This window comes from Heteronotia binoei, chromosome 7 (genome assembly GCF_032191835.1).
Source record: "Heteronotia binoei isolate CCM8104 ecotype False Entrance Well chromosome 7, APGP_CSIRO_Hbin_v1, whole genome shotgun sequence".
NCBI classification, from domain to species: domain Eukaryota; kingdom Metazoa; phylum Chordata; class Lepidosauria; order Squamata; family Gekkonidae; genus Heteronotia; species Heteronotia binoei.
In genome coordinates, this window is record NC_083229.1 from 84,946,292 (window position 1) to 84,970,652 (window position 24,361).

The 24,361-nt window shown below is 41.6% G+C and overlaps 1 protein-coding gene across 2 annotated transcripts; it reads right to left on the minus strand.

Annotated features, from left to right (window-relative positions):
* Positions 1–8,046: 8,046 nt before the first annotated feature.
* TMEM200C (transmembrane protein 200C) lies at positions 8,047–15,208 on the minus strand. 2 transcript variants are annotated; one of them, XM_060243971.1, is made up of 2 exons: positions 15,097–15,208; positions 8,047–10,428 (listed from the first exon to the last, which is right to left on the minus strand). In XM_060243971.1, exon 2 carries the CDS (start codon positions 10,383–10,385, stop codon positions 8,703–8,705), a length of 1,683 nt encoding a protein of 560 aa, XP_060099954.1. In that variant the 5' UTR covers positions 10,386–10,428; positions 15,097–15,208; the 3' UTR covers positions 8,047–8,702. The 2 variants fall into 2 exon arrangements, with proteins under 2 accessions (XP_060099954.1, XP_060099953.1); XM_060243970.1 differs by lacking the exon at positions 15,097–15,208 and adding an exon at positions 14,595–14,828.
* Positions 15,209–24,361: the final 9,153 nt, after the last annotated feature.

A 24,361-nucleotide genomic window follows, 5' to 3' on the forward strand; every position in this document is an offset into this window, starting at 1 on the left:
GAGTCTGCTATAGACCACCAAGTCAGGCAGAGGACTTGGATGAGATACTTCTACAGCAGATTACAAAGTTCTCCAAGAGAAGGGATATAGTGATCATGGGAGATTTCAATTACCCGGACATCTGTTGGAAGTCCAACTCTGCCAAAAATGAAAAGTCAAATAGATTCCTGACCTTCTTGCTGACAACTTCCTTTTCCAAAAAGTGAAGAAGGAAACAAGGGGATCTGCTATCTTGGATTTGATTCTCACCAACAAGGAAGAATTGATTGAAGAAGTGGAAATAGAGGGTACCCTGGGCAGTAGTGACCATGTGATTTTGGAATTTACAGTCTTAGGGAAGGGAAAAGCTATATGTAGTTAGACTTATAGGTTGGACTTCAGAAAGACAAACTTTGATAAACTTAGAACTATGCTGGGTGGGAGTTTCTTAAAAGCGAAATACTGAAAGCGCAATCACAGATGATTCCTATGAGAAGAAAAAATGGAAAAAGCCTAAAGAAGCCGAAGTGGCTCCATTAACTGCTCTCTAAAGACTTAAAGAAATAAAGAAATAAAAGACTTAAAGAAATAAAGACTTAAAGAAATAAAGAAAGACTTAAAGAAATAAAGAAATAAAAAAAGACTCCTTTAGGAATTGGAAGGAGGGCCTTATAACCAAGGATGAATATAAACAAATCACCAGTGCTTGAAGAGAAAAAGTTACGAAAGCTAAAGCTCAGTATGAGCTTAGGCTGGCCAAAGATGCTAAAAACAACAAAAAAGGGTTCTTTTCTTATGTCCAGAGTAAGAAAAAGTGCAGGGAGGTCCATTGCTAGGGCAAGAAAGTGAAATTGTAATGGGTAATGAAGAGAGGGCAGAACTGCTAATTCCTACTTTTCCTCAGTCTTCTCTTCTGAGGGGAACAGTGCTCAACATGCCAAAAACAGAACATAAAAGGAGGGTATGAAGTTCCAACCTAGGATCAGCGCAGGGGTAGTACATAAATACCTAGTTTCTTTAAATGAAACTAAGTCCTCAGGGCCAGATGACTTGCATCCAAGGGTTCTAAAAGAACTTGCAGATGTAATTTCTGAGTCTCTGGCTATTATTTTTTAAAATTCTTGGAGAACAGGAGAGGTACTGGAAGACTGGAGGTAGGCAAATGTCCCCATCTTCAAGAAGGGGAAAAAAGAGGATCTGGGTAACTACCGACCCATCAGCTTGACGTCTATACCTGGAAAAGTTTTAGAACAAATCATCAAACAGTCGGTCCTGGAATATTTAGAAAGAATGAATGTGATTACTAAGAGCCAGCATGGTTTTCTCAAGAACAAGTCATGTCAGACTAACCTGATCTCTTTTTTTGAGAAAGTGACTATCTTGCTGGATCGGGGGAATGCTGTAGACATTGTTTATCTTTATTTCAGTAAGGCTTTTGATAAGGTTCCACATACTATCCTTGTTGACAAGTTGGTAAAATGTGGTTTGGATGCTGTTACCGTTAGGTAGATCTGAGAGCCAGTTTGGTATAGTGGTTAAGTGTGCGGACTCTTATCTGGGAGAACCGGGTTTGATTCCCCACTCCCCCACTTGCACCTGCTAGCATGGCCTTGGGTCATCCATAGCTCTGGCAGAGGTTGTCCTTGAAAGGGCAGCTGCTGTGAGAGCCCTCTCAGCCCCACCAACCTCACAGGGTGTCTGTTGTGGGGGAGGAAGGGAAAGGAGATTGCGAGCCGCTCTGAGACTCTTCTGACTGGAGGGTGGGATATAAATCCAGTATCTTCTTCTTCTTCTAACTGGTTGACAGATCACACCCAAAGAGTGCTTGTGAATGGTTCCTCATCCTCTTGGAGAGGAGTGACAAGTGGAGTGCCTCAGGGATCTTTCCTGGGACCTGTTTTGTTCAACATCTTTTATCAATGATTTGGATGAAGGAATAGATGGAATGCTTATTAAATTTACAGATGATACTAAATTGGGAGGGGTTGCAAACACAGAAGAAGACAGAAACAGGATACAGGATGACCTTGGCAGGCTGGAAAACTGGGCTAAAATCAATAAAATTAATTTTAACAGGGATAAATGTAAAGTTCTGCATTTAGGTAGGAAAAATCCAATGCATGGTTATAGAATGGGAGAAACGTGTCTTAGCAGTAGTATGTGCAAAAAGGATCTAGGGGTCTTAGTGGATCATACGCTGAACATGAGTCAACAGTGTGATGTGGTGGCTAAAAAGGCAAATGCGATTTTGGGCTGTATTAACAGAAGTATATTGTCCAGATCACGTGATGTGATGGTATCGCTTTATTCTGCTCTAGTAAGACCTCACCTGGAGTATTGTGTTCAGTTTTGGGCACCAAATTTTAAGAAGGATATAGACAAGCTGGAACTGGTCCAGAGGAGGGCGACGAAGATGGTGAGGGGTCTGGAGACCAAGTCCTATGAGGTAAGGTTGAAGAAGATGGGGATGTTTAGCCTGGAGAGGAGGCGGCTGAGAGGTGATATAATCACCATCTTCAAGTACTTGAAGGGCTGTCATATAGAGGATGGTGTGGAATTGTTTTCTGTGGCCCCGGAAGGTAGGAAAGCAATGGGTTGAAATTAAATCAAAAGAGTTTCCTACTCAACATCTGGAAGAACTTCCTGACTGTTAGAGCGATTCCTCAGTGGAACAGGCTTTTTTGGGAGGTGGTGGGCTCTCCTTCCTTGGAGGTTTTTAAACAGAGGCTAGATGGCCATCTGACAGCAATGAAGATCCTGTGAATTTAGGGGGATGTGTTTGTGAGTTTCCTGCATTGTGCAGGGGGTTGGACTAGATGACTCTGGAGGTCTCTTCCAACTCTATGATTCTACGGTATAATCACCATAAAGAATTTTTTGCAAGTACTTTGTAGTGATGGGTAAGGACATCCTATCTAAGAATTCTATATTCACTCATAATGTAAACTGAATTTTCGCACATGACATGTCAAGAATGTCCTTCAATCAGAGCTAAAGTTCTTTAAAGGTCCTAGAAACTATGGAAATATGAGGGAAATCTGAAAACCCTGAAAAAAAGAAGCTTCATAATTCCTAAATACTAGGACACTTCACCAACCCTGGTCCATTATGCACACACATTTTCAGAGCAGTAAACCTTTAATCTTGACTTTGGATTCTGTGCCCACCTCATGTACCATTCTTTTTCCTCCAGTGTATTTATACTGCATCAACAATAGGAAACAACACTTTTCGAAATTGGGGTAGAACATCACTTGGGATGTGGCGGTGGTGGCATCCAAAGGTTTTTTTTTTTAAGTTTATGCAATTGCCCTATCACAGTTGTGCGGTAGTATCCAGCAAGTGCCTTCCATTTAAATCCTCATGATTCAAGTTTTCCACATGCATTTCAGTGTTAGTTTGTTGAAGGAAAGGGAACAGGAAGGAACACAGGCAAAGGGGGAAAATCCACCATTAAAACTGACCAGATTTTTTTTGAAACTGACAAGCAGCTGCAGCCAAGCACTTGGCAATTCTCTGCTGTGTTACTGGCCACTGTGAAAAATGAGAGTCGTATGATCTCATAATGGGGGAACATGTTGAGTGTACAGAATGCATCGTAGAATCCATTGGCACTGCAAGCTGTGATTGTTGGCAATGTGTATGTGTGTGTGCATGTGCCGGTGCAAAGTTGTCTGCAATTTGTACGGAGAAAGAATCCTTTGGTAGAAACTCTGGAGTTTTTTTTAGTCTTGTGCCATTAAATTAAAATATATATATATATATTTTGGGGAGACAGTGTTTCCTCTGAGTTAATGTGAGCTAACTCACAGTTTTTAGCCTCTGGCTCACACATTTTTGTCTTAGCTCAAGAAATATGCCCCAGAGTAAACTAATTTATGCAGCAGCTCACAACTTTAAAGCCAGTAGCTCACAAAGTAGAATTTTTGCTCACAAGACTCCACAGCTTAGAGGGAGTATTGGGGGCAGGGTATTTTCACCAATGTACTAGCGCAGCTGCATAGAAACACTGATTTCCTGCCCTTCCTTGAAAACAGGGCTGGCCTTAGTGTCCGGCACCCTAGGCAATGCTAACTTCTGGCACCCCCCCCCAATAATTTCACCGAATCATTTGGCGCCCCCAGAAGGCCAACGCCTTAGGCAATTGCCTATTTTGCCTAGTGGCAGAGCTGGCCCTGCTTGAAAATGTGCATGGTTTTCTTTTTGTGATTCTCTAATTTAATCCTACACATTGGTCATGATCTTGGAAGTTTTAAATTAAAAGGAAAATTAAAGGGAAGATGTTTTCAAAGCTTTAGGCTTTCCACTCTAGTATATCTCTCTCTTTACATCTCATGTCAATTCCAGTCCATGCTCACAGTCCCTCTGTTTTATTTACATGCAGCACTGGTTTTTTTTTTTTTTGCACTGGGGGTGCTGTTGTTTGCCTCCTCTCTGATCCCCTTTCAAGTCAATACCAATAGGGAACTAAATCTCATGCAGCTCCTCTTAAATTCCCCTGCCCCAATCATTTATTTTTTATTTAATAATCTGAGACTAGCAATAGTCTCATATCATCAGACTCATGCCACCGGTAAAAACAAAAACAAAAATGAGAGGAAAATGGAGCTTGTACACTGATAAAATGGGGAGGATGGCAGAAGGTGCAAAGAGGGTGGAACAATCTTGATAAAGGCAGGGGAGTGATCTTTAAGGGGCAGCAAAACAGCATGGGGGGAATCTGAGGGAATGTGTACACTTTTGGATTAACTTCAGCTTGGAAGTGAAACAAAGGCAAAATCAGCACAAAAGCATTCCCAGAAACCCTGGGAAATAGTGACCAGAAAGCAGAGTGCCGAAGAGAGGAAAATCAATGCAGTATGATAAAGAAAACCTGATGGGCATGGTTAAAACAAGGGGAAACAACCAGGCATAATAAGCTCTGACAGCCCATAGGGTTTTTATTAGTCTGTTATTTACCACCACTCTGACCTCCCAGACATTAGTTTTGTGATCCTTTTAGCTTATGATTGGGGGGGAGGGGGTTACTCGTGAAGCCTCAGTGTGAAATGCAAGTCTAAACTAAAAAAAATTGCATTCTGAAAAGGGTGATTATAAATTTTCAAAATATCATTAGTTTACAGTGGAGTCTAAGGGATAGTTACAAGATCCAGAAGTGTCATTTTTAACATAAACATCAGTAATGGTGGATTACTCTTATTTTCATATTTTCAGAATTGCAAGCAAACTTTTTAATTCATACATTATTGGTTACATTTTGCATATATTCTTATTCCAATTGAGTACGCAGTAGGCTAACTTCAAACATTATGTTCTAATCCATAATTAATAAGTACTTGAATAATAAGTACTTGGATGTAGGCCAGTATAATTCTATATGGGCTTTTCAGGCTGGCAGTTCCATCCAAATGCATCCTTTCAATAGATTCTGTGAACAATCTAGATAAGATGGCAGGATGCATGATTTACTGTCCCAGTTAAGAACTACACTAAAAGCTGCCTGTGTGTGCAAGAGAGAGTGAGACTGCACGCAAGGGTGGATTTGGATCATGTGGCACAGAAATTGAGCCTTTGTTGCACTATTTTCCCTTCCAAGGCATACATGCACCATACAGGCATGTCTATGTTTTCTCCTAAAGGGCAAATGATCACTTTGTGCAGGTGATATGCACTAAGAAAATGGTGCAGAAGTACACTTTTCCCTAGCACCACCTCTTACCTGTGATTGCTGTCTTTCTGTTGTTAACAATGGCAGATCTAATTTCCTTCCCTGTTTTGAGGCCCTTTCTTTCAAATGTGCAGTTGAAGTCTAAAAATTTCTTACTATCATAGACCTGTTCAGATGTTACATCCTCACTCTTTAATATGCTTCATCACTGCATTTTCTGAAGACAGCAGCAATGCATGTATTTTACATATGTGTACAGTACTGGCACACATGAATCAGAACCTTGAAAATTCAGTGGTTCATGTATAATGTTGTATACATCTGCAAAATACATGCTTTGCCTGTTTCGATAACATGGTGGCCATGCATCTGGGAGCATGGTGCATAGCGCATGCTAATGATATATATGACTATTCTTCAACTGATATAAAGTCTGAAAGGGACTCTGACTGTTGGCTGGGCTGGCCACTAGCTACAAGGATTTACATATCCTCTCCCTTTATTCAGTACAGCTAAAGTCACATTTCTCACATGCATCTTCACCACTTTTTGACTGCAGCACCAAGTAATGAATGTATAAAACAGCTATAAAATAATACATTGACTCTCTCAGCCCAATAACTTTTCAATAATAGTTCACACATTATGTTGCAATTAGAATGACCAGATATCCCTTTTTTCAGAGAGCAATCCCCTGTGGCATGTCCCCTGAAATATCTGGATTCTACTTGCTTCTGTTCAGTATAATCAGCAGAAGTGGTTTCATGTGGGGTTTTTTTTGTTCCAGCTTTTTGTAAACATTCGCATGACCAGCTGTAGCCCAAGGAATATATGTGTAAATTTGCATATATGAATATAACTCAACATATGTAAGTTTTGTCTCCTTTTTTAAAAGGTCCCTTCTCCTCTTCTTTGGTTATCTGTAGATTACCACTCTAGCTACAAACCATCAAGTGACTGAATAGTGATGCACTGGGTGAAATACATACTTGTGGAAATAAGCCCCAAAGGGTGATGGCTTTACTTACTTCTGACATGACTTTACTTACTTCTGACATGACTTTCATAAAATCATTTTACTTTGTTTCATTTTGTGCCTATTTTAAAAAATGTTTTTTTAAAAACAGGGGGACTGGGATTTGTGGGCAGGTACCAGACAAAACAGAGAATTTTCTGTTGTTTAGGAAACTTTCATTCCATACATTGCCAAGTGTTAGGTGCCAGAGGGGGGGGAGGGGGTGAAATTATTTACTCTGGTCTGTGAAGGTGACTTTTTTTTTTTTTGCTTTCTGCTGCTATTTGATTTTGCTGCTGTTTACAGCTTTTTTATTACAACGTATATTCTGGTTTTATTGTTTGCTTTTATTGTTTTATGAGTGTTATATATTTTGTTTTTTGTTGTAGTTATTTAATTACTAATCTTGTGAGATCCTGATATTAATAGAGATATATAAATATTTTCAATACATAAACAAAACATTTCTAATGAATATTAGCAAAGACAGGGTATAAATAAACAAATATGTGAGGCCATCATGTCAGTTCGCAGATTTTTCATCAGAAAATAGAACAGAAATATTAATTGTGTGAATTTTTAAAATATATTTCATTATGTCTGCAGTATATCAAAAGTTGGTTTGGAAACCACTCCCCATTTTGGACCTTGGTCTTAAACAAATGGTTAGACTTAAATCTATTTTATCTGAATGGGACCCTTCTAAGAAGTGCATTTTTAATAAGGCTGTAAAACTAAAATTGAGCATTTTAAAGCTTAACATTCTCATGTGCTGTAAAAAAAAACTTCTCAAAAGTGCTTCTATTTGCCAGGATTATTTCTTAGATTATCCTGTCCACAAAAGGTATATAAACTAAATTTGTTCAACTTATTTTTTAGCCTTCTTTACCCCTTTACTATTATTCTCCTTAATTTAATACATACAATTATTCTCCTGTTTTTTAAAAACAAACTTTTAACCTAAACTGAAGTTTTGAGAAGGATACAGACAAGCTGGAACTGGTCCAGAGGAGGGCGACGTAGATGGTGAGGGGTCTGGAGACCAAGTCCTATGAAGAAAGGTTGAACAAGCTGGGCATGTTTAGCCTGGAGAGGAGGCCACTGAGAGGTGATATGATCACCATCTTCAACAGAGGCTAGATTTATTATTTATTTATTTATTTGATTTATATAAATAAATAAATAATAAATCTAGCCTCTGTTGAAATGGCCATCTGACAGCAATGCGGATTCTGTGAATTTAGGGAGAGGTATTTGTGAGTTTCCTGCAGTGTGCAGGGGGTTGGACTAGATGACCCTGGAGGTCCCTTCCAACTCTATGATTCTATGAAAAATAGCCTTATTTCATTTATAATTTAGCAGGAAGTGAAAAATTACTTACATATATTTTGTCATTGTAAACATATTTTATTTAATTAAAAATGGTTATTAATGCTATTACTTCATACATGTGCAATAATACTTAATAAAGTAATTGTTATTTTAATTTAGTATGGTAGCATTTCATCTGGCCATAATTCTACCTGTCACCAGTCTTTCCTCAGCTGATACTTTCTCAGAAATTAGAGCTGCTTTGACCTTTCACAATCCCTGCCAATATGATAGCCTAAGCAAACAGTAAAACGAAGGAGAGAGGCTGATTTTGCCAAACTGAAAATCACCTCTCTCTGCAGCTCAGAAAAGACTGTGCAGTTAATGACATGACAAAACCCAACAGAGAATAAGGGGGCCATGGAAAGTAAAAATTAGTAAAGTGCACAATTATTGTCAAGAAGTTCAGTTCCTTTGTCCCAAATAATTTACTGGACTGTTGATGTGTAATACAATTTGGCTTCCACGGAATATAGATCACAACTGAATAGATCAAACTCCTGTTAGGGTTTTTTCTTTTTTCCTGAAGAGAACTACATAAATTTATTGAATGCTATTCAAGGATAACATACTTCATCTCTTTGGATAGTGACCGGTTTCCTAGATCCACAAGGGGGCAGAAGGACTACAGGTTCTTCTGTAAAGTTTATCTCCATTTTATTTTATTGTTTAAATGCCAGTGCTTTCCAGGTCTCCTTCCTCCAGCCCAGCAACAGCATCTGACCTGGAGATCATGAAGAGTTTCTCTTTATTTGTATATTGTCTTTGAATTTTCAAATGCTGTTGTTCTGTTTGTTCTTTGCTGGTTCCCTCTGAGGGGGCAGTTTCCCCACTAGAGTAGACATCACAATCCTGGGTTTTATGGGCTGGGGTGTTGGCAATAGATTCCAAGGAGGTACCTGTCTCCTCCAGTGGGGTGTAGCCCTTATTGCTTCTGTACTGATCACACTGAGAGTTCTGGGAATCTCTCCTACCCCCAGGTGGTATGGAAGGGGGAGAGTCCCCCAGATCTAGGGATTTGGAGTAGCTGGAAGATGAAGCCTTTACTAAAAGACTAGAGTCTAAGTCTGTGCTACTGCCCAGTGTCTGAGAGGGTTCTGGGGAGAGGGATCTCCTGGCATCAGGGAGGCAGCTTGTGCTCTGGCGTCTAAGAACCAGTTTGCGTTTGCCTGTCCTGGGCAGCATGGCGTGACCTTGTCCTGTGTCCACATATTTACTCCTGAGATCAGTCAGACTGAGTTCAAACTCTCCTCGTGGAATCTCCCTTGTCCCTCGTTCGCCCAATGGTCTCCGCCATCCATGACAGTCTTTATCTGCTGCCTCCCCCTGAGCCACTGGCAGCAAAGTGAAGGCGCTGAGTGAGGAGCCCACAATGGAACTGGCAGTGCTGTGCTGGTCCCAGGTCTCTGGAGGGCTGCAAGGTGGGCTCCGAGTAGTTCTGTCCAAGGCAGCTCTCTCCCGATATATGCTGTACACAGCCTCGGTCAAGCTAGGTGGTGGTAGCTGCCTAGAAGAGGAGAAGGAGGAGCAGCGTGGTGTTGATGCTAAGTCAGGAGGAGACAGGGAGGCACCCACAGCTGGGTGCCAGGTGCTCTTGGCTAGCATGGCAGCAGCCCCTAAGGCTTCCCCAGACCCACTGCCAGGTTTCAGCTCCATCCCCCGAGACTGAACATAGTTAACAAAGCCATTGATTGGCACTGGGGCCACAGAAGCTGAGGGGGCCCCATCCTTGGTCCGAAGACTGTGTGCATCTATGACTGTGGAGTACAGATCCCTCAGGTTGATAATCTTGGTCTTCTTGTCACGATTCTCATGGAGAACTGCATTGGCGCAAATGAAGAGGAAGATTCCAATGCCCATGATGAGAGGCCCTAGCACCTTTAGCTTGTCTGAATGCAAATACCCAGAGAAAAGCTGAAAAAGGAAACCTGCTGAGGAGGAGGAGGGTGAAGGAGAAGGTGATGAATGAGGGAGACCCTTCTTTCTGTTAGGGAAAGAGGAACTGGTTCCAGAGCCTTCCAGATGAGATTCTCCTGCAACCCCCGTCTGGCTCCTAGAGCAATTTTTGGTGCTTCCTCCGTGTGGTGGCAAGAACTGGTTCTCCCCTGCCCGGTAAAGAGGCTTTGGCCAATAGCCTATTACTGCCAAGGCAATTCCCACAAGCAGCACCAGGATGCCACAGAGAGCAATGAGGCCTGAGAGTGAGCAGAGTTTGAGCTTGCCCTTTACCACCACTACGTCGTTCTTGCGTTTCTTTTTGGCTTTGCGCTTGCGTTTTGGAACCTGACTCTGAGGTCGCAGTGGATCCTGTTTCCTGGCTGAGATCCTCAAGAGGCCTCCAGTGGCTATCATGGCTGGCTACCCTGGGCACTGTTCTCTACAGCAACTCTGGCTCCTGCAGCAAAATGGAGAAAAGAACATGAGAGTCAAATCTCTCTTGAGCTTGCAAATTACAGTTCACATCAGTTTTTTTTTAAAAAAAAAACTCTGCTCAGTTACTAGTGACTAATCTCTCTCACATAAGGAGGTGTGTGTGAGAGACAGATGATGCAGCATGCTGAGGTGGCTTGGGGAAAAGTGCTTTATGATAGTCTACAGTTTTCTGTATCTGACAGAAACAGAATAGCCATGCATGCAATTGCTATATCAATCAATAGCCTTTTTTACAGTTGTGCACATAAACTCTAGAAAAGAATATGAAGCTGGAACTTAACGGATTATTAACGTACTAGTTGTATGTACAAAAAGATGGCTGGCTGGGTTCCTGGGATATTAAAAGTAGTACTTTTCTCTTTCTTGTTGAAAGTATAGATGGAAAAGCAGTCCTAAGTGAATTCCACATAACATTTCCTGAACAGTTTCTTTGTTTATGTGAATCCTAATTTTTACATGAATGCATAAACTCCCCCCCCCCTCCCAACTAAGCTTGATCCCAGTCTTCTCCCTCTTAATCTCCACTGCCTCCTCCTTGCCACAGCACAGGTTTACAACTGGCCAGCGAAGTCCAAGCTCCATTTTATTACTCTGATCAACATGCTGTTCTGGCTCAGCCCTCCTCCCTGCCTGCCTTGAGCCAAGATAAAAGGCAGAGGTATTTCAATCAATCAGCCAATCCACTTCTTTTGATGCAAAAATAAACTCAGTTCTTCCTTCTGCTGGGATGGTTTTGCATCTTAACCTATAGACAGCAAGCTGCTGTTGTGCCTTTGCTTAAAAGATGCACTATATTGCAAAAGAAGAGCTGAAACTTTTTTTTGCCCTTTTGACCTCAAAAAACCCCCTTTGTTTACACAGTCTGAACTCTGGCTAGGCAAAGTTCAGAGAGCCAAAGATGCTGTTGTAGAAAGGATCAGTAAACTTGCATCTTCACAAGGCCAATTTTATAGCAAGCACTTGCAAGCTTTGTCATACTGACACTCATAAATTGTAGTGGTGCCCATTTTGACCTTGGACCAACCGGCCTGAATGATAGGAAAAAGGAATGTGACCAGAGTATCCATGCGTTCCATTTGAATTTTCAATGGAACAAACCTTCTAGCCCCAAACATGAAGTTTCTGTTATTGATAGAGGCACTGTCACAAAAGGTGCTGTGACACTTAGCACCCACTGAGCACTTACTGAGGAACTATGATAGATTCAAGGCAGACACACAATCAGGTCCATGGCTCAGCAAGGATTTTGTTCTTCCATGGCAACTATCCTTAAGCTCCTTAAGAACATATTTTCTCTATGTTGTTTAGCAGTCATGAAATCTCTTCATGGAGTTCCAATGTATAAGAGATTGGTCAATCTTGAATGGAACCTCAGCTCCAGGTGAATCACTTCCTTGCAGCCTAAACCTGTGCAGAAATTACTCACTATGATACTTCTTAGAATTTGAAAGACTAGTCTAGCCAGACACTCCCATACGCAGACAGATAAGCTAGTATTGAAAGAGAATCCCAGCACTAGAAAAAGGAAGTAAAAAGGGGCAGGGATCCCTGTAGTGGGATAGCTTCCAAAACTAAACAAGAGTTTTGTAATTCAGCTTTATCAAATCTAAACTAGAGGTCTTTATTTCCTGCTAGGGCATTGAGAGTAGGAAGTTGGAAAGAAAGAACTGTCTCCCTTGAAGCATCATGGTATGATCAGAACATTGAAGAGACCCTGGCTGAAATTCCTACTCAATCACTGGATAAATTACAGGACTGAAGTGGAGACAATACATATGCCACCCTTAACTCCTTGGGGCAAGGGTGAGATTAAAAGAGTAAAAACAATCAAAATATCTCCCTATCCAATAGCCACTGGAGCTTAGCAGTTCTTTCTAGCTATGACCCGCAGCCCTTAGGATTTGAGCCTCTCTTCAGTTATAATAAATAGACTATAGTCTCTTTTCACTCATACTTTTTGACTTGGCATCTACTCTTTGTATCCTTCCATGGTTCCAGACAACTCGTTAACACCTGCACCTCAAACAGACAGCATGATATAGACTTCGAAGACTGGGCTGGAGGCTAGCTCCCCAGTCTCTACAAACAGTAGGATTTCTCTTACTCAGAGAGCATGTAAGGATACTTTTCAAGGATCTTACTAGGGGGCCTTCATCTTTTAATCTCAGGTGTTTTAAAATGGGAGGGGGATATATGTTTGCAGATTGAATGCATACTCTGTGGACACAGTATGACCTGTAAAAAGTAGGTGCATTGTTTATTTAAAAATAGCTAAGTCTATATTATGAAAACACTTCACAATAAAAAATATTGGGTTGATGGGACAGCAATTTACAGAGAAAGCTCAGCCTTTCTTTAAAGTTACCTACGTTTCAGTTTTCAGTCTCTTTCTGCCTTATGATACCTGAGATGAGAAGCATTTTCTTCACTGCTTTCAGGCAACATTTTGATGCAGCTTGAGGCTATTGTTGGCTTTAATAAACCATATTGTCTTCTTATGAATGTGCAGACTCCTATTTTTGTTAGAACCTACTAAACTCTGTCCTAACCTCTGGCCATCTTTTGTGATTGAAGCCAAAAAGTCCTGTTACACAAGGGGCTTAAGGATGGAGATATATCATGCAGGAAAGAAATGCATTTCATATTTTAAAAAATTAGAAGGCAGTAAGATAGAGTAATTTTACTTAGGCCCCATGTATTTCTCTGCATTGAGCCCTGAGCATGATAAGTAATATTATTTAGTCAACAGATGATCGTTTATTCCTGTCAATGTCCTATGGAAACAACAAGATTCCAATATTAATCATTAAAGTTTTTTTAAGCAATTTCTTTTATGTCTGTTTTCCACTATGCAGGCAAAATTCTCTTTTATGCTTTGGGTGTGAGCATAACCTCTGGACAGCTGGCTGATTTGGAATCCTGTATGATGCTCAAGGTAATGTTATGTAACACCAGTGAATTTTCAGCCTATCAATGTGAGAAAGCAACTAGAACAGAAAGATACTGTGCTAAACCTAATTTTTAAAAAAGAGAGGGAACACTACTTAGGATCACTGTTCTTGTGTTGCCAAAGTAGTCTGAATAATCTGCAAGGCATTATTTACATCAGCATCAGAGTTAATAATCTGAGTATTCAAACAATGAAACCCAAAATGAAATCTGATCTCTTCCTTGCAAACTGTTTAGAAGAATATAAAAATACTAAAGAATTATGATGGGTTATTCCTGACTTTTCCAAAAGTGTCTGAAATAAATTATGAGAAAGAAAGATAAAAGCAATCAGCTCAACATGCTGCATAAATCCATTGCCTTGAAATCTGGTTAAATCAGCATCCTCCATAATCTTATTTCCCCGATCAGCTAAATCTCTCCAGAATATCCCCAGATTCAGCTATTTTATCATTCATTTACATTCCACACATTTTCTTACAAAAAAAAAATTGTGCTTCTTGCCCTGCACCTAAATTCAACAGCTTCCTGTTTCCTAATATGATTTGATTGCTACATAGTAATGCAGAAAGAATTAATTTAATTTCTTTTTACATAAATGAAAGGTTTAGCGTTTCAGATAATGAAAATTTTCCCTTCCATACCAATAGACAAAGCTCTGTATCCACAGAGAGTGGGAGAACATTTGCTAACAACCAGAAACCTGAACAATAATAGCAGTTGCTATTGGTAAATGGTAGCAAGGGCAGAGGCCAAGGTGGGTTTCTTGAAAAGAAAGCTGCAGTTGAATATGCTAAAGGGAAACACAGGATTTAGAAATACTCACAAGGTATAGCAATTGGGTCTACTTTACACCATGCCATACTGTTTTTAAAAATCCAGCTGGTCTTTTTCACAGTAATGTCTTTCCAGGATTTTAGCAGTGTTTCACAACTTAAAAAATACAAAGATGAAAATGGGGAGCAATAACTGATATGATGGTATCTGCTTTTAATTTTGTCCTAGTTGGTTGAATGAGGCACAAAGAACACACACTTGCATTTGCACAGCATATCTTAGGCTACTCAAATCATCAGCTTGCTTTGGAGGAGTTTCCTCCAGATGCCAAGGAGTTTAAAGGTTCCTGCATTCCTTGGGGATCCAGAGAGAGGGGCCACTGAAACAGCAGAGGTGACATACCTGGTGCTAGGTTGTCCTACATAATGAAATTAGAAAAGTTGCCCGAGCCTATTGGGTACAGTTCTGATGCTGCTGCATGATAGACAGCCTGTCGGGCAGCATCTCTGAGGACTAAAGCCTGGCAATCAAGGTGACAGTCATGGAGCTGGCTCTGGAGCCATCGAATAGGGCAGCCAGCTCTTTCAACTTTCCACATCCAAACTCACTGCCCAAGAAACATCCATCCAAGGGACGGTCGGACAATTCCTAACCCCATCATCACCTGGACTCATTGCGTCACACGATCCCTCCTGGCACGGTCGTCGGAGCGCGGTGTTTGTGCGTAAGGGAGTGTGTGTGCGGCGCGCGTTCCGCCCCGGAGCCATCCCCGGATTCCGGCAAGCTCGACGGCGGAGGGCGGGGAGCGAGAAGGGGCGCGCCCGCCCGCCCAGCCTCGAGGGGACGTCCCGCCGGTGAGAGTTTCGGGCTCAAAATGGCAGCGCCGAGGCTCCTGGGGGCTTACCAGGGCAGACGGGGCGATGACAGAGCCGCAGGCAAGGTCCCCGGAGCCCAGAGAGGAACCATGGAGAAACTTTGCAGGCAGCAGCCCAGGCGGACGCCTCAGCAAAGCCCCGTCGGCGCCCCCGGCTCGCTCATAATCCCCGCCACAGCCACGACCCGAGGGCTGCAGGCAGCCTCCGCGGGCGCGCCGCGGCCAGCCACGGCCAGCAGGAGTCCCGGCCACGCGCGCCTCCCGCTGCTCCGCTCGGCATCGTCGCCCGGCCGCCGCTCGGCTCTGGCGCTTCTGGTGGCGGCGGAGGCTGCCGCGAGCTGGTGGAGTCTCCGGCCCGGCGGAGCTGCTGATTCGACGCTGCCGCCGCTCGCTGCTGACTGGCTCTGCCCGGCGCCTGCTGCTGCCGCCGCCGCTGCTGACCGGCCTCGCTGCTGTTGCTAGGAAACAGGAGCCATGACACAGGGAAATTGCGGCAGGATGGCAAGCCGTCCCTTCCCAAGTCGCCTCTTGAGGAGCCCGGCCCCTCCTCCCCGCCTCGTGCCTGCTGCCGCCCCCGCTTCCCTCCGGCTGCCGCCCCCTCCCCCGGGAGGCCCGCTAAGCCGGCAGCTTCTGCCTGGCGGAGCAAGCTCGGGACACCAACTCCCCACCCCCTTGCGAGCTCTCGCACTTCTCTGTGTGTGGGGTGAGGGGGGGTCACGGACACCTCTCTGCACATTTCTTTGCATCTCACCAAGCTCCCCCCCCCCCCCGCAGTACTCGGATAACACAATCTGTATAGTAGTTTCACTGCAGCTATTGGCATGGCTCCACAAAAAATTGTTACAACTTGAAGTATCTGCCCCCCCCCTCCGCAAAAGATGAATGTACAGAATTTATTCATGAAGGTTTATATTTTCTGAATTAGCCACACATTTCTATTATTGGCATTCCTATTCAGAAAGCAATTTTAAAGCCTTTAGGCTTCATTTGCCCAAATAAAGCTTGACATCAAGTACAAGAGCTCCGTACTTGGACCAGCCGATATGATCCCTCAGTTTAATATTCTAGTTTATGGTACTTACCTTGTTAAAAAGGCAGATTAATTTTAAATCAATTTGACATTGTTACTTTCCTTCTCCACCTCTGTCATTTGCACTTTGTGAAAAACCAGAACAATACTTTTTGCCACTCATACTCTTCTTAGGACCTTTTTTTAAAGTTTGCTATTTTAGTTCTTGTTATGGCCTGCAAACAATTTAATTAATTCTCCCTTCGCAGTTGTCATCCTCTAGGGAACAGCAGTCCTGTCTTGAGAAGCTTAAATGATCTGCCTTCAACTGTGCAAGATCCTGTCTGATTTTATCACCTTGAATTCTGATAAGTAGGGATATTATGACCCATTTATCAGCAATTGCATAGAAACCTGATACGTGCAGGCCTGGCTTCAATCTGTAGTGTTCTCTGAAGAGCACTCTCAATTCCTTGGACAGCAAGGAGTCATTATCAGACACAAGAACAGGATGCACAAAAGCCGCCCTGAGCACCCCTCGGTGGGGTAGGGCGGGATATAAATCAAATTAAAAAAAATGAAAAATGAAAAGGAGGCAAAAGGATTTCGTACTGTACCTATTAGAAGCATTATCAGAGTCAGAGAAAAGCTGGCATTGCTCCAATCCATTGGATGCAAAGCAGAGAAAAGGTGTGCTTTAGGGAGAGATCCTTATGAAATATCTAAAGCTATATTACCTATGGCAGTTAAAAATGCAGAATAAACTATGAAGGGATAATCAGGTGAAGCAGCAGCTGCTGAAGGAACCCGGAAGACAATTGCTGCAGATGAAGGATACATCTATAAATACTGTACATAAGGCCCAAAACTGGGGCAGAGAGCGTGACGAAGAAAGAAACTATATGATATGTTTATGCAGCTTTGATAGAAGAGCCAGAGCCTAAGGAGGAAAAAGATATATGTGTGCTCATAATAAAATATATTGAAATGCTCTGAATATGCAGAGAAGAAAGAAATACCTTTGATGCATTTCAGAAACCTCTAGGCTGAGAAAATAAAAGGGAATGTCTTATCACTCGAGAGGTAGAATTTTATAGAAGACAGTCCCCCCCCCCTCACTATTTCTTCCAGCTTAACAAATGATGTATGATACTAAGCTGTGATAAATGAGATGCAAATTTTAAAGCATTCTATGAAGTATAGAAATAATTAATAATAACTGTAATCATATTGATACTTCAGTTACAGAAATGACCAGGGGGACATTCAGATCAGCCAGCTGAGTTTCAGTGATGTATTTGTACAGCATTATGCTGACACAGAGAAACAGGCTGGCAACAAAATCTCTGGTTTGGGACTGCCTTGGGATGGTGGTGGAATAAAATGTTCCTCATGGAGTTATTGCAGTTAGCTGTTTATAACAACAATTTGGCTTCAGGAATCTAAATCTATTGTATATCCACTGTGTTCAATTGTGTAGAACCATATGAGAATATTATCCTTTGTGATTGGGGGCATAGGGCTACCAGAGTCTTAAGCAGCTGTTCAGTGCAATAAAACTTAGATTGTTACAAGCCTTCCCGTTACTGTTCTCTCAAACCATGGGACTTTCTGAAAATGTGAGGCTGGCTGCATCTACCCTTTTACAAAACAGCCTTGGATTGTATTCAAGCTGAAGAGGATTTTGGCTTCTGATCAAGCAACCAGCCTCTCCTTTTCCAATGCTGCTTAGTCCCTTGTGAAGCTTTATTCTGAATATACTGCTCCATTCATTCCCAGGTACCTATTGATAAAGATGCTTTAGCAATATTGAATTCAACAGCAAATGGAGAAAATGAATTTCCTTAGATTTTGAAATTAAGAATCTTTCTGCCTGATTCTCATTTTTTAAAAGCTTCTAGTACTGGGTTTTAAATAAGTTGGTTCTTTTTTAATACAATGAAGCTTCAATATGGATTCAGCTGCCCATTTCTGGTACTAGCCAAATTGTGAAGTCATGTTGTCATTTAAGACATAGGCTTTTTTACATAGGCAGAAGTTAAAAGTTCCTGTCATAACAAGATTGCAGTTCATGATAGGACTATACATATTTTTTAAAATATGAACACTGAATGTATGAACACTGAATATGCAATTGTTCTCTTCCTTCAAATCCTTCCTCAAAAAAACATCCTTTATCAAAAACTTGGCTTAATTTCTTTGCCCTTATATAACCTAAAGAGCCAGTTTGGTTTATTGGTTTAGAGTGGTGGATTTAATGTGGAGAACTGGGTTTGATTCTCCACTCTTCCACAGGCAGCAGGCTGGGTGACCTTGGGTCAGTCACAGTTTTTATAGAGCTCTCTCACCCCCACGTGCCTCATAGGGTGTCTGTTGTGGGGAGAGGAAGGAAAAGAGAATGTAAACTGCTCTGAGACTTTGAGTGAAGGGCGGGGCATAAATCCAACTCTTCTTCTTCAGAATGTACCCTAACTCTGCATAACTGCATTTACTCATATTTATTATTACCTCTCATGTAGTCTCCTGGTTCTGTGAGTAGAGGAAATAGATCACAGCAAAGCGAGACATACTGTGTTTGTTCAGGAAGAGAACCAGGCTGGGACATGGTAGACCAAGACCTGTTCAGCTTTAGCATGGAAACTGTATCCCAATAATCCCCAGAATTTCAGAAATTGCTTTGAGGAAAAAAATCCTTTATGTGCAGGTGATGTATGTTCCATGCATCAATGTGTTTTAATATTTAATATTTATTTTAAACATGGTGCCTCAAATACTGCTTTGAACTGTTTAATTGAACCTGAATCTTCTGACATATTTAATTGGCTTTGTTTGCAGCAATAGCAGGATATTAGAAGAAACACAAAACATCTGTTTTCACAGGAGACCTCCATCACATCAATAATTCAGCATGACCAGGCATTCCCTAAAGGGTTCTTGACTTAGAGAAAGAGGCACAGATGCAGATTTAATGGCAAGAATATGTTCCCTCCAATGATAGCATTTTTACCTTTTAAACCAAACCAATATATTTACAACCATATCCTTTGCATTTCTTCTTTCAATACATTAAGTTGCTAAATGGCTTTACTTGTACAACAATAGGATCACACCAATAAAGGGTATTTCAATCCAGCTGCTGGCAAAGAGGAAAATGCCTCAACAAATAAGATGCATTAGAAATCTAAGCACAGCATGCTTTGATTGTAGCCTGCACGGAAATCAATGGTGCAATCACAGACCTGATTTTTTTGATATCAGATTTCCAGTGTTGATAATGTACATCATGATGTTAACACATTTTTCATGATAGTCTTACTTTATCTTTGATGACACATTTAGTATTAGATTTTCTTATTTATTTGTCATGGCTGGGAGGAGAAATGGTAAGAAATATAGCTTAGCAGAATTACAGTAATTTTCATTTGCTGTGATTTCTTGACTAGTTGAGTTGTGTCCAAAATGGGAACCAGCCTGAAGGGAGGGAGAAAAGAATAGCACAGGTACATTGAAGTGGGAAAAATCAGGCCACCATTTTGATTACAGATTCCTTTGGTATCCGCACAGCATGGGTAGGGAACAATTGGTGCTGCTGACAGCCTGGCTGATAACTGCAAACCTTCAGCATGCCTTTTGGGGATAATAAAGGAAAGAAAAGGGAAGTAAGAGAGGCCACTACAATCTAAAACCAGCTTCTTAGAGGCACAGTTGACATACCTTAGGAGCCCATGGCACAGAGTAGTAAAGCTGTAGTACTGCAGTCCTATGCTCTGCTCACAACCTGAGTTTGATCCCAGCAGAAGCTGGGTTCAGGTAGCCGGCTCAAGGTTGACTCAGCCATCCATCCTTCCGAGGTTCGTAAAATGAGTACCCAGCTTGCTGGGGGGGAAAGTGTAGATGACTGGGGAAGGCAAAGGCAAACCACCCCATAAAAAAGAACGGCCAAGAAACATTTGTGATGCAACGTCACCCCAGAGTCTGAAACAACTGGTGCTTCCACAGGGGGCTACCTTTACCTTTTTTGATATACCTGGAAGGGGCTGTGGCATCAGGCCAAAATCGATACAAATATTTATCGATATATATATATATGGCTTAGCAATGCTAGAGATGTATGAAAGTGCTTTTAGAAAATAATCTTTTGGAGCAGTTTAAGCAAGGGAGTGTTAGCTGACTGAGAAAAAGGGAACTACAAAAGGTCATTGCCCTTTCGGAGTGGAAAGCACAGAAGCGCCAGTAGGAAGCGTAAAAGGGAACTTCATTAGGCGCTAGCAAAAAGCAGTGTAGCAATAGGAATGTGGTGTGTAATAGTTCCGTGTGGGGAAACAGGGGACAAATAAGAGCCCTAACAGAGGGCGCAGGGAGCTGGTAAACTGGCACAAGAGGGGCTCCAAGAGAGGCCCAGAGAGCTGGAAAACAACCCAGATTGTGGTTAAAGTATGACGTAGGCGTCCTCCCAGGAGTTGAGGTAGAGATGCCCTATAAAGGAGGGCAGGTGGCTGCAGGCATTTGCTCAGACCCTCGGGTCTGGAGCCCGTGTGTAGAGCGCTTATGCACGTTAAATAAAGAAGCTGTTTTCCTGATTCCTCGTTTCCGCGGCCTCCGTTATTGATCCGGCAGAAATTGGTAATGTATAAATAGGGTTTCCCCGTAACAGGGCCTACCTTTTAAGGAACCTACTTCTGAATAACTATAGTATATTCCCAGCTCAGTGCCTAAATACTACAAGAGCCAGACAATTTAGTTTGTCTAGTTCCATCACCATATTGGACAGCTGATATGTTTATTGTCCAGTAGTATTTATGTAGTAATGTTGGCTGGGTAAAAGTTCCCTAAACTCACAAATGTTAGAGTTGGCCTCTTAACTGATTTTTCAGGTCACTGATGGTATCTTTTGGCAAGGGTATTCATAAGCATGGTAAGAAGTATCCCTTTGTTTCTGTTGTCCCAACCCATTCGGTGTAGTGCCATATTCAGACCTTCTGACATTAGTCCAAATTAGGGGCTCACTTGCAGCAACAGGCAAGTTTTGTGATATTGAAAAACATTATTCCTAGGCTCATCAAGCAGCTACTATTCCCCCTTGGACAACTTCCCAAAGGTATTCAAGTCATGGCTTTGTTTTCATCAAGTTGTAAGTACTTCCATGCATCAAAGCTATTCAAGATGAGGTCTATCTCTAGTATAGGACAGCAAAATTAGGCTGAACTTGCACTGCTTTTAGCCTGAGACCACATATATTTGCTTGGGAGCAAAGTCTACTGAATTAACAGGAGATATGCCCCCTCCAAGAAGTGGAATCGGATTGTAGCTTTAAATACTATGCTTTTGTTATTTCCCCTGATCTTTAACCCCATGCTGTTTCATGCACACAGGGATATGTTACAGATAACACTATGTAAGAAAAAGTAATTAGTCTCCTGGGGTGAACAAATTTGTGGTTCCTAACGACTTTTTAAAGGTACTGAAAGGTATTTCTAACTGTTCTGAAGCTTTGGGGCAGCAGAAGAAAACTTGGTGGCATTTTAAAGGAAATTATTTGCATGACTGGAGAAACCTTTCTCCTTAATGAGAAACTGTGTACAGGACATTTAAAATCAACTGAATGCCAGATGGCCCTGAATAATGACCATTTACTCCCATCATACTTTTTAAATTTCTCCTATGTGGCTACAGTGACATGATGAAGATTTCCATCGTCTGCTTTATATCTTTTGGTTATTTTCCCATTTTTGTGGGGGAAAATATTAAAAAGTTTGTTAAAACTTAGAGTTCAGCAAAATTCTCACAGGAGGTTTGAGCAATGGAGCCCAGAAGCAAGTACTGGGGCCGGAGGGGGTGGGGGAGGTAAGGAAGAAAGAACACAATAAAATTTAGAGGTTCTTGAGCTCCACTCCTGTGAGCTGTGCAAAATAAGACATGTAAAACTAAGTAAAGTCTTTATTTGGCTGAATTTCTAACAAAATAATAATAACCTTTCATTTCCCCCCCAAGAACTTGAAATTCAGGTTGTTCTTTATTATAATAGTGTGCTCCCCACACTAGTAAGATAAATGATAAGAACATGCTAGATAGATTGCAAAATTATTCATTTACTCCACAATACATATAACACGCACCATCACAAATACGATTTTTTGTTTCTTTTCTCTGGATTGTAGCATCTTTTCCAGCATTTTTAACCTCCATTTTCTTTGGATTCCCTGCTTGCTACAGTTTGGTATTCTTATACTTCATAAAGGATCCATGTAGTGCAGTAGTAGCTCTGATATTTCTTTGAAATCTTGGCAGATGAGAGGTAACTGCTGCTAGGTTTATCCTTACACCATTTTTTTTGTTTTCTTGTAATTTTCAAAAGGGGACAAATTGGCAAAGAAACTCCCCCTCCCCCCCAAAAAAATCTGCGTTGATTTCTTACATTTCTGTGGTGATGATACATACCTTACAATGTCTTCTGGATTGAGTCAGTGGCCAGTTGGAACTGTGATCAAGTTCTTTTGCTTTAAATAGTTTGTAGCAACCATTGCTTCACACATAGGTCTACAGACAGAATATTTATAACTAGTCTACCAGCATTATTGGATCTGACCCCACTGACTTCCTGAGGCTCTGTTGCATACACAGCATGATCAAGAGAATTTGTTTCTAAAGATTCATTCTGTCATATGCCCTTAGTAGGATTGTGAAGCATCCTCTAGACTTTAATCTTCATAAAAAGAGGAACATTATTGGAATCATAGAATCATAGAGTTGGAAGGGACCTCCATGGTCATCTAGTCCAACCCCCTGCACAATGCAGGAAACTCACAAACACATCCCCCTAAATTCACAGGATCTTCATTGCTGTCAGATGACCATCTAGCCTCTGTTTAAAAACTTTCAAGGAAGGAGAGCCCACCACCTCCCAAGAAAGCCTGTTCCACTGAGGAATCGCTCTAACGGTCAGGAAGTTCTTCCTAATGTTGAGACGGAAACTCTTGATTTAATTTCAACCCATTGGTTCTGGTCCTACCTTCTGGGGCCACAGAAAACAATTCTGCACCATCCTCTATGTGACAACCCTTCAAGTACTTGAAGATGGTGATCATATCACCTCTCAGCCACCTCCTCTCCAGGCTAAACATCCCCAGCTCCTTCAACCTTTCCTCATAGGATGGTCTCCAGACCCCTCACTATCTTCGTCACCCTCCTCTGGACTCGTTCCAGCTTGTCTATATCCTTCTTAAAATGTGGTGCCCAAAACTGAACACAATACTCCAGGTGAGGTCTTACCAGAGCAGAGTAAAGCAATACCATCACATCATGTGACCTGGACACTATACTTCTGTTGATACAGCCCAAAATTGCATTTGCCTTTTTAGCCACCGCATCACACCATTGACTCATGTTCAGCATATGATCCACTAAGACCCCTAGATCCTTTTCGCATACACTACTGCTAAGACAAGTCTCCCCCATCCTATAACCATGCATTATATTTATCCTACCTAAATGCAGAACTTTACATTTATCCCTGTTAAAATTCATTTTATTGATTTTAGCCCAGCTTTCCAGCCTGTCAAGGTCATCCTGTATCCTGTTTCTGTCTTCTACTGTATTTGCAACCCCTCCCAATTTAGTATCATCAGGAATTTAATAAGCATTCTCTCGGTTGAACAAAACAGGTCCCAGGACAGATCCTTGAGGCACTCCATTTGTCACTCCTCTCCAAGAGAATGAGGAACCATTCACAAGCATTCTTTGGGTGCAATCTGTCAACCAGTTACAGATCCACCTAACTACCTACTCCATTACATGAATCAGAGGCTACCTTATTGTCTCCATGTTAATGCTATAATTTTAAAAAAACTCTCTGTTTTATTGAGTTTCATTTTCCCAGATGTGTGTCTAAAGACAACCATCATGCCAGGAGGCATATGGAGAAGATAAGCTTCACTTAAGTTTGCTTCCTGCAATTCCTAAGATGAACAACTTTGCACTCATCTTATGGTGGATTGCATACTTTAGGAGAAATGAAGCCTTTCATATTTGCAGATTCAAAATGATGTTTTCTTTACCGTGAAAATAAAGTCACCCCAGAGTCGGAAACGACTGGTGCTTGCACAGGGGACTACTTTTTTTTTTTAATTGCTCATGCATAGCTGGGAAGGTGGGGATCACTTTTATCAACCAGACAGACTAATCAGGTACCTCACCTGGAGTATTGTGTTCAGACATATTAATTCAGTAAAGCCACAGCAGAGCACGTCTCTTTCACATGCCTAGAAAAATTCAAAGGAAATGATGGCA

Excerpts from the sequence above, each read along its gene's own strand:
- TMEM200C (XM_060243971.1), bottom strand. The coding sequence starts at position 10,385 with ATGATAGCCACTGGAGGCCTCTTGAGGATCTCAGCCAGGAAACAGGAT.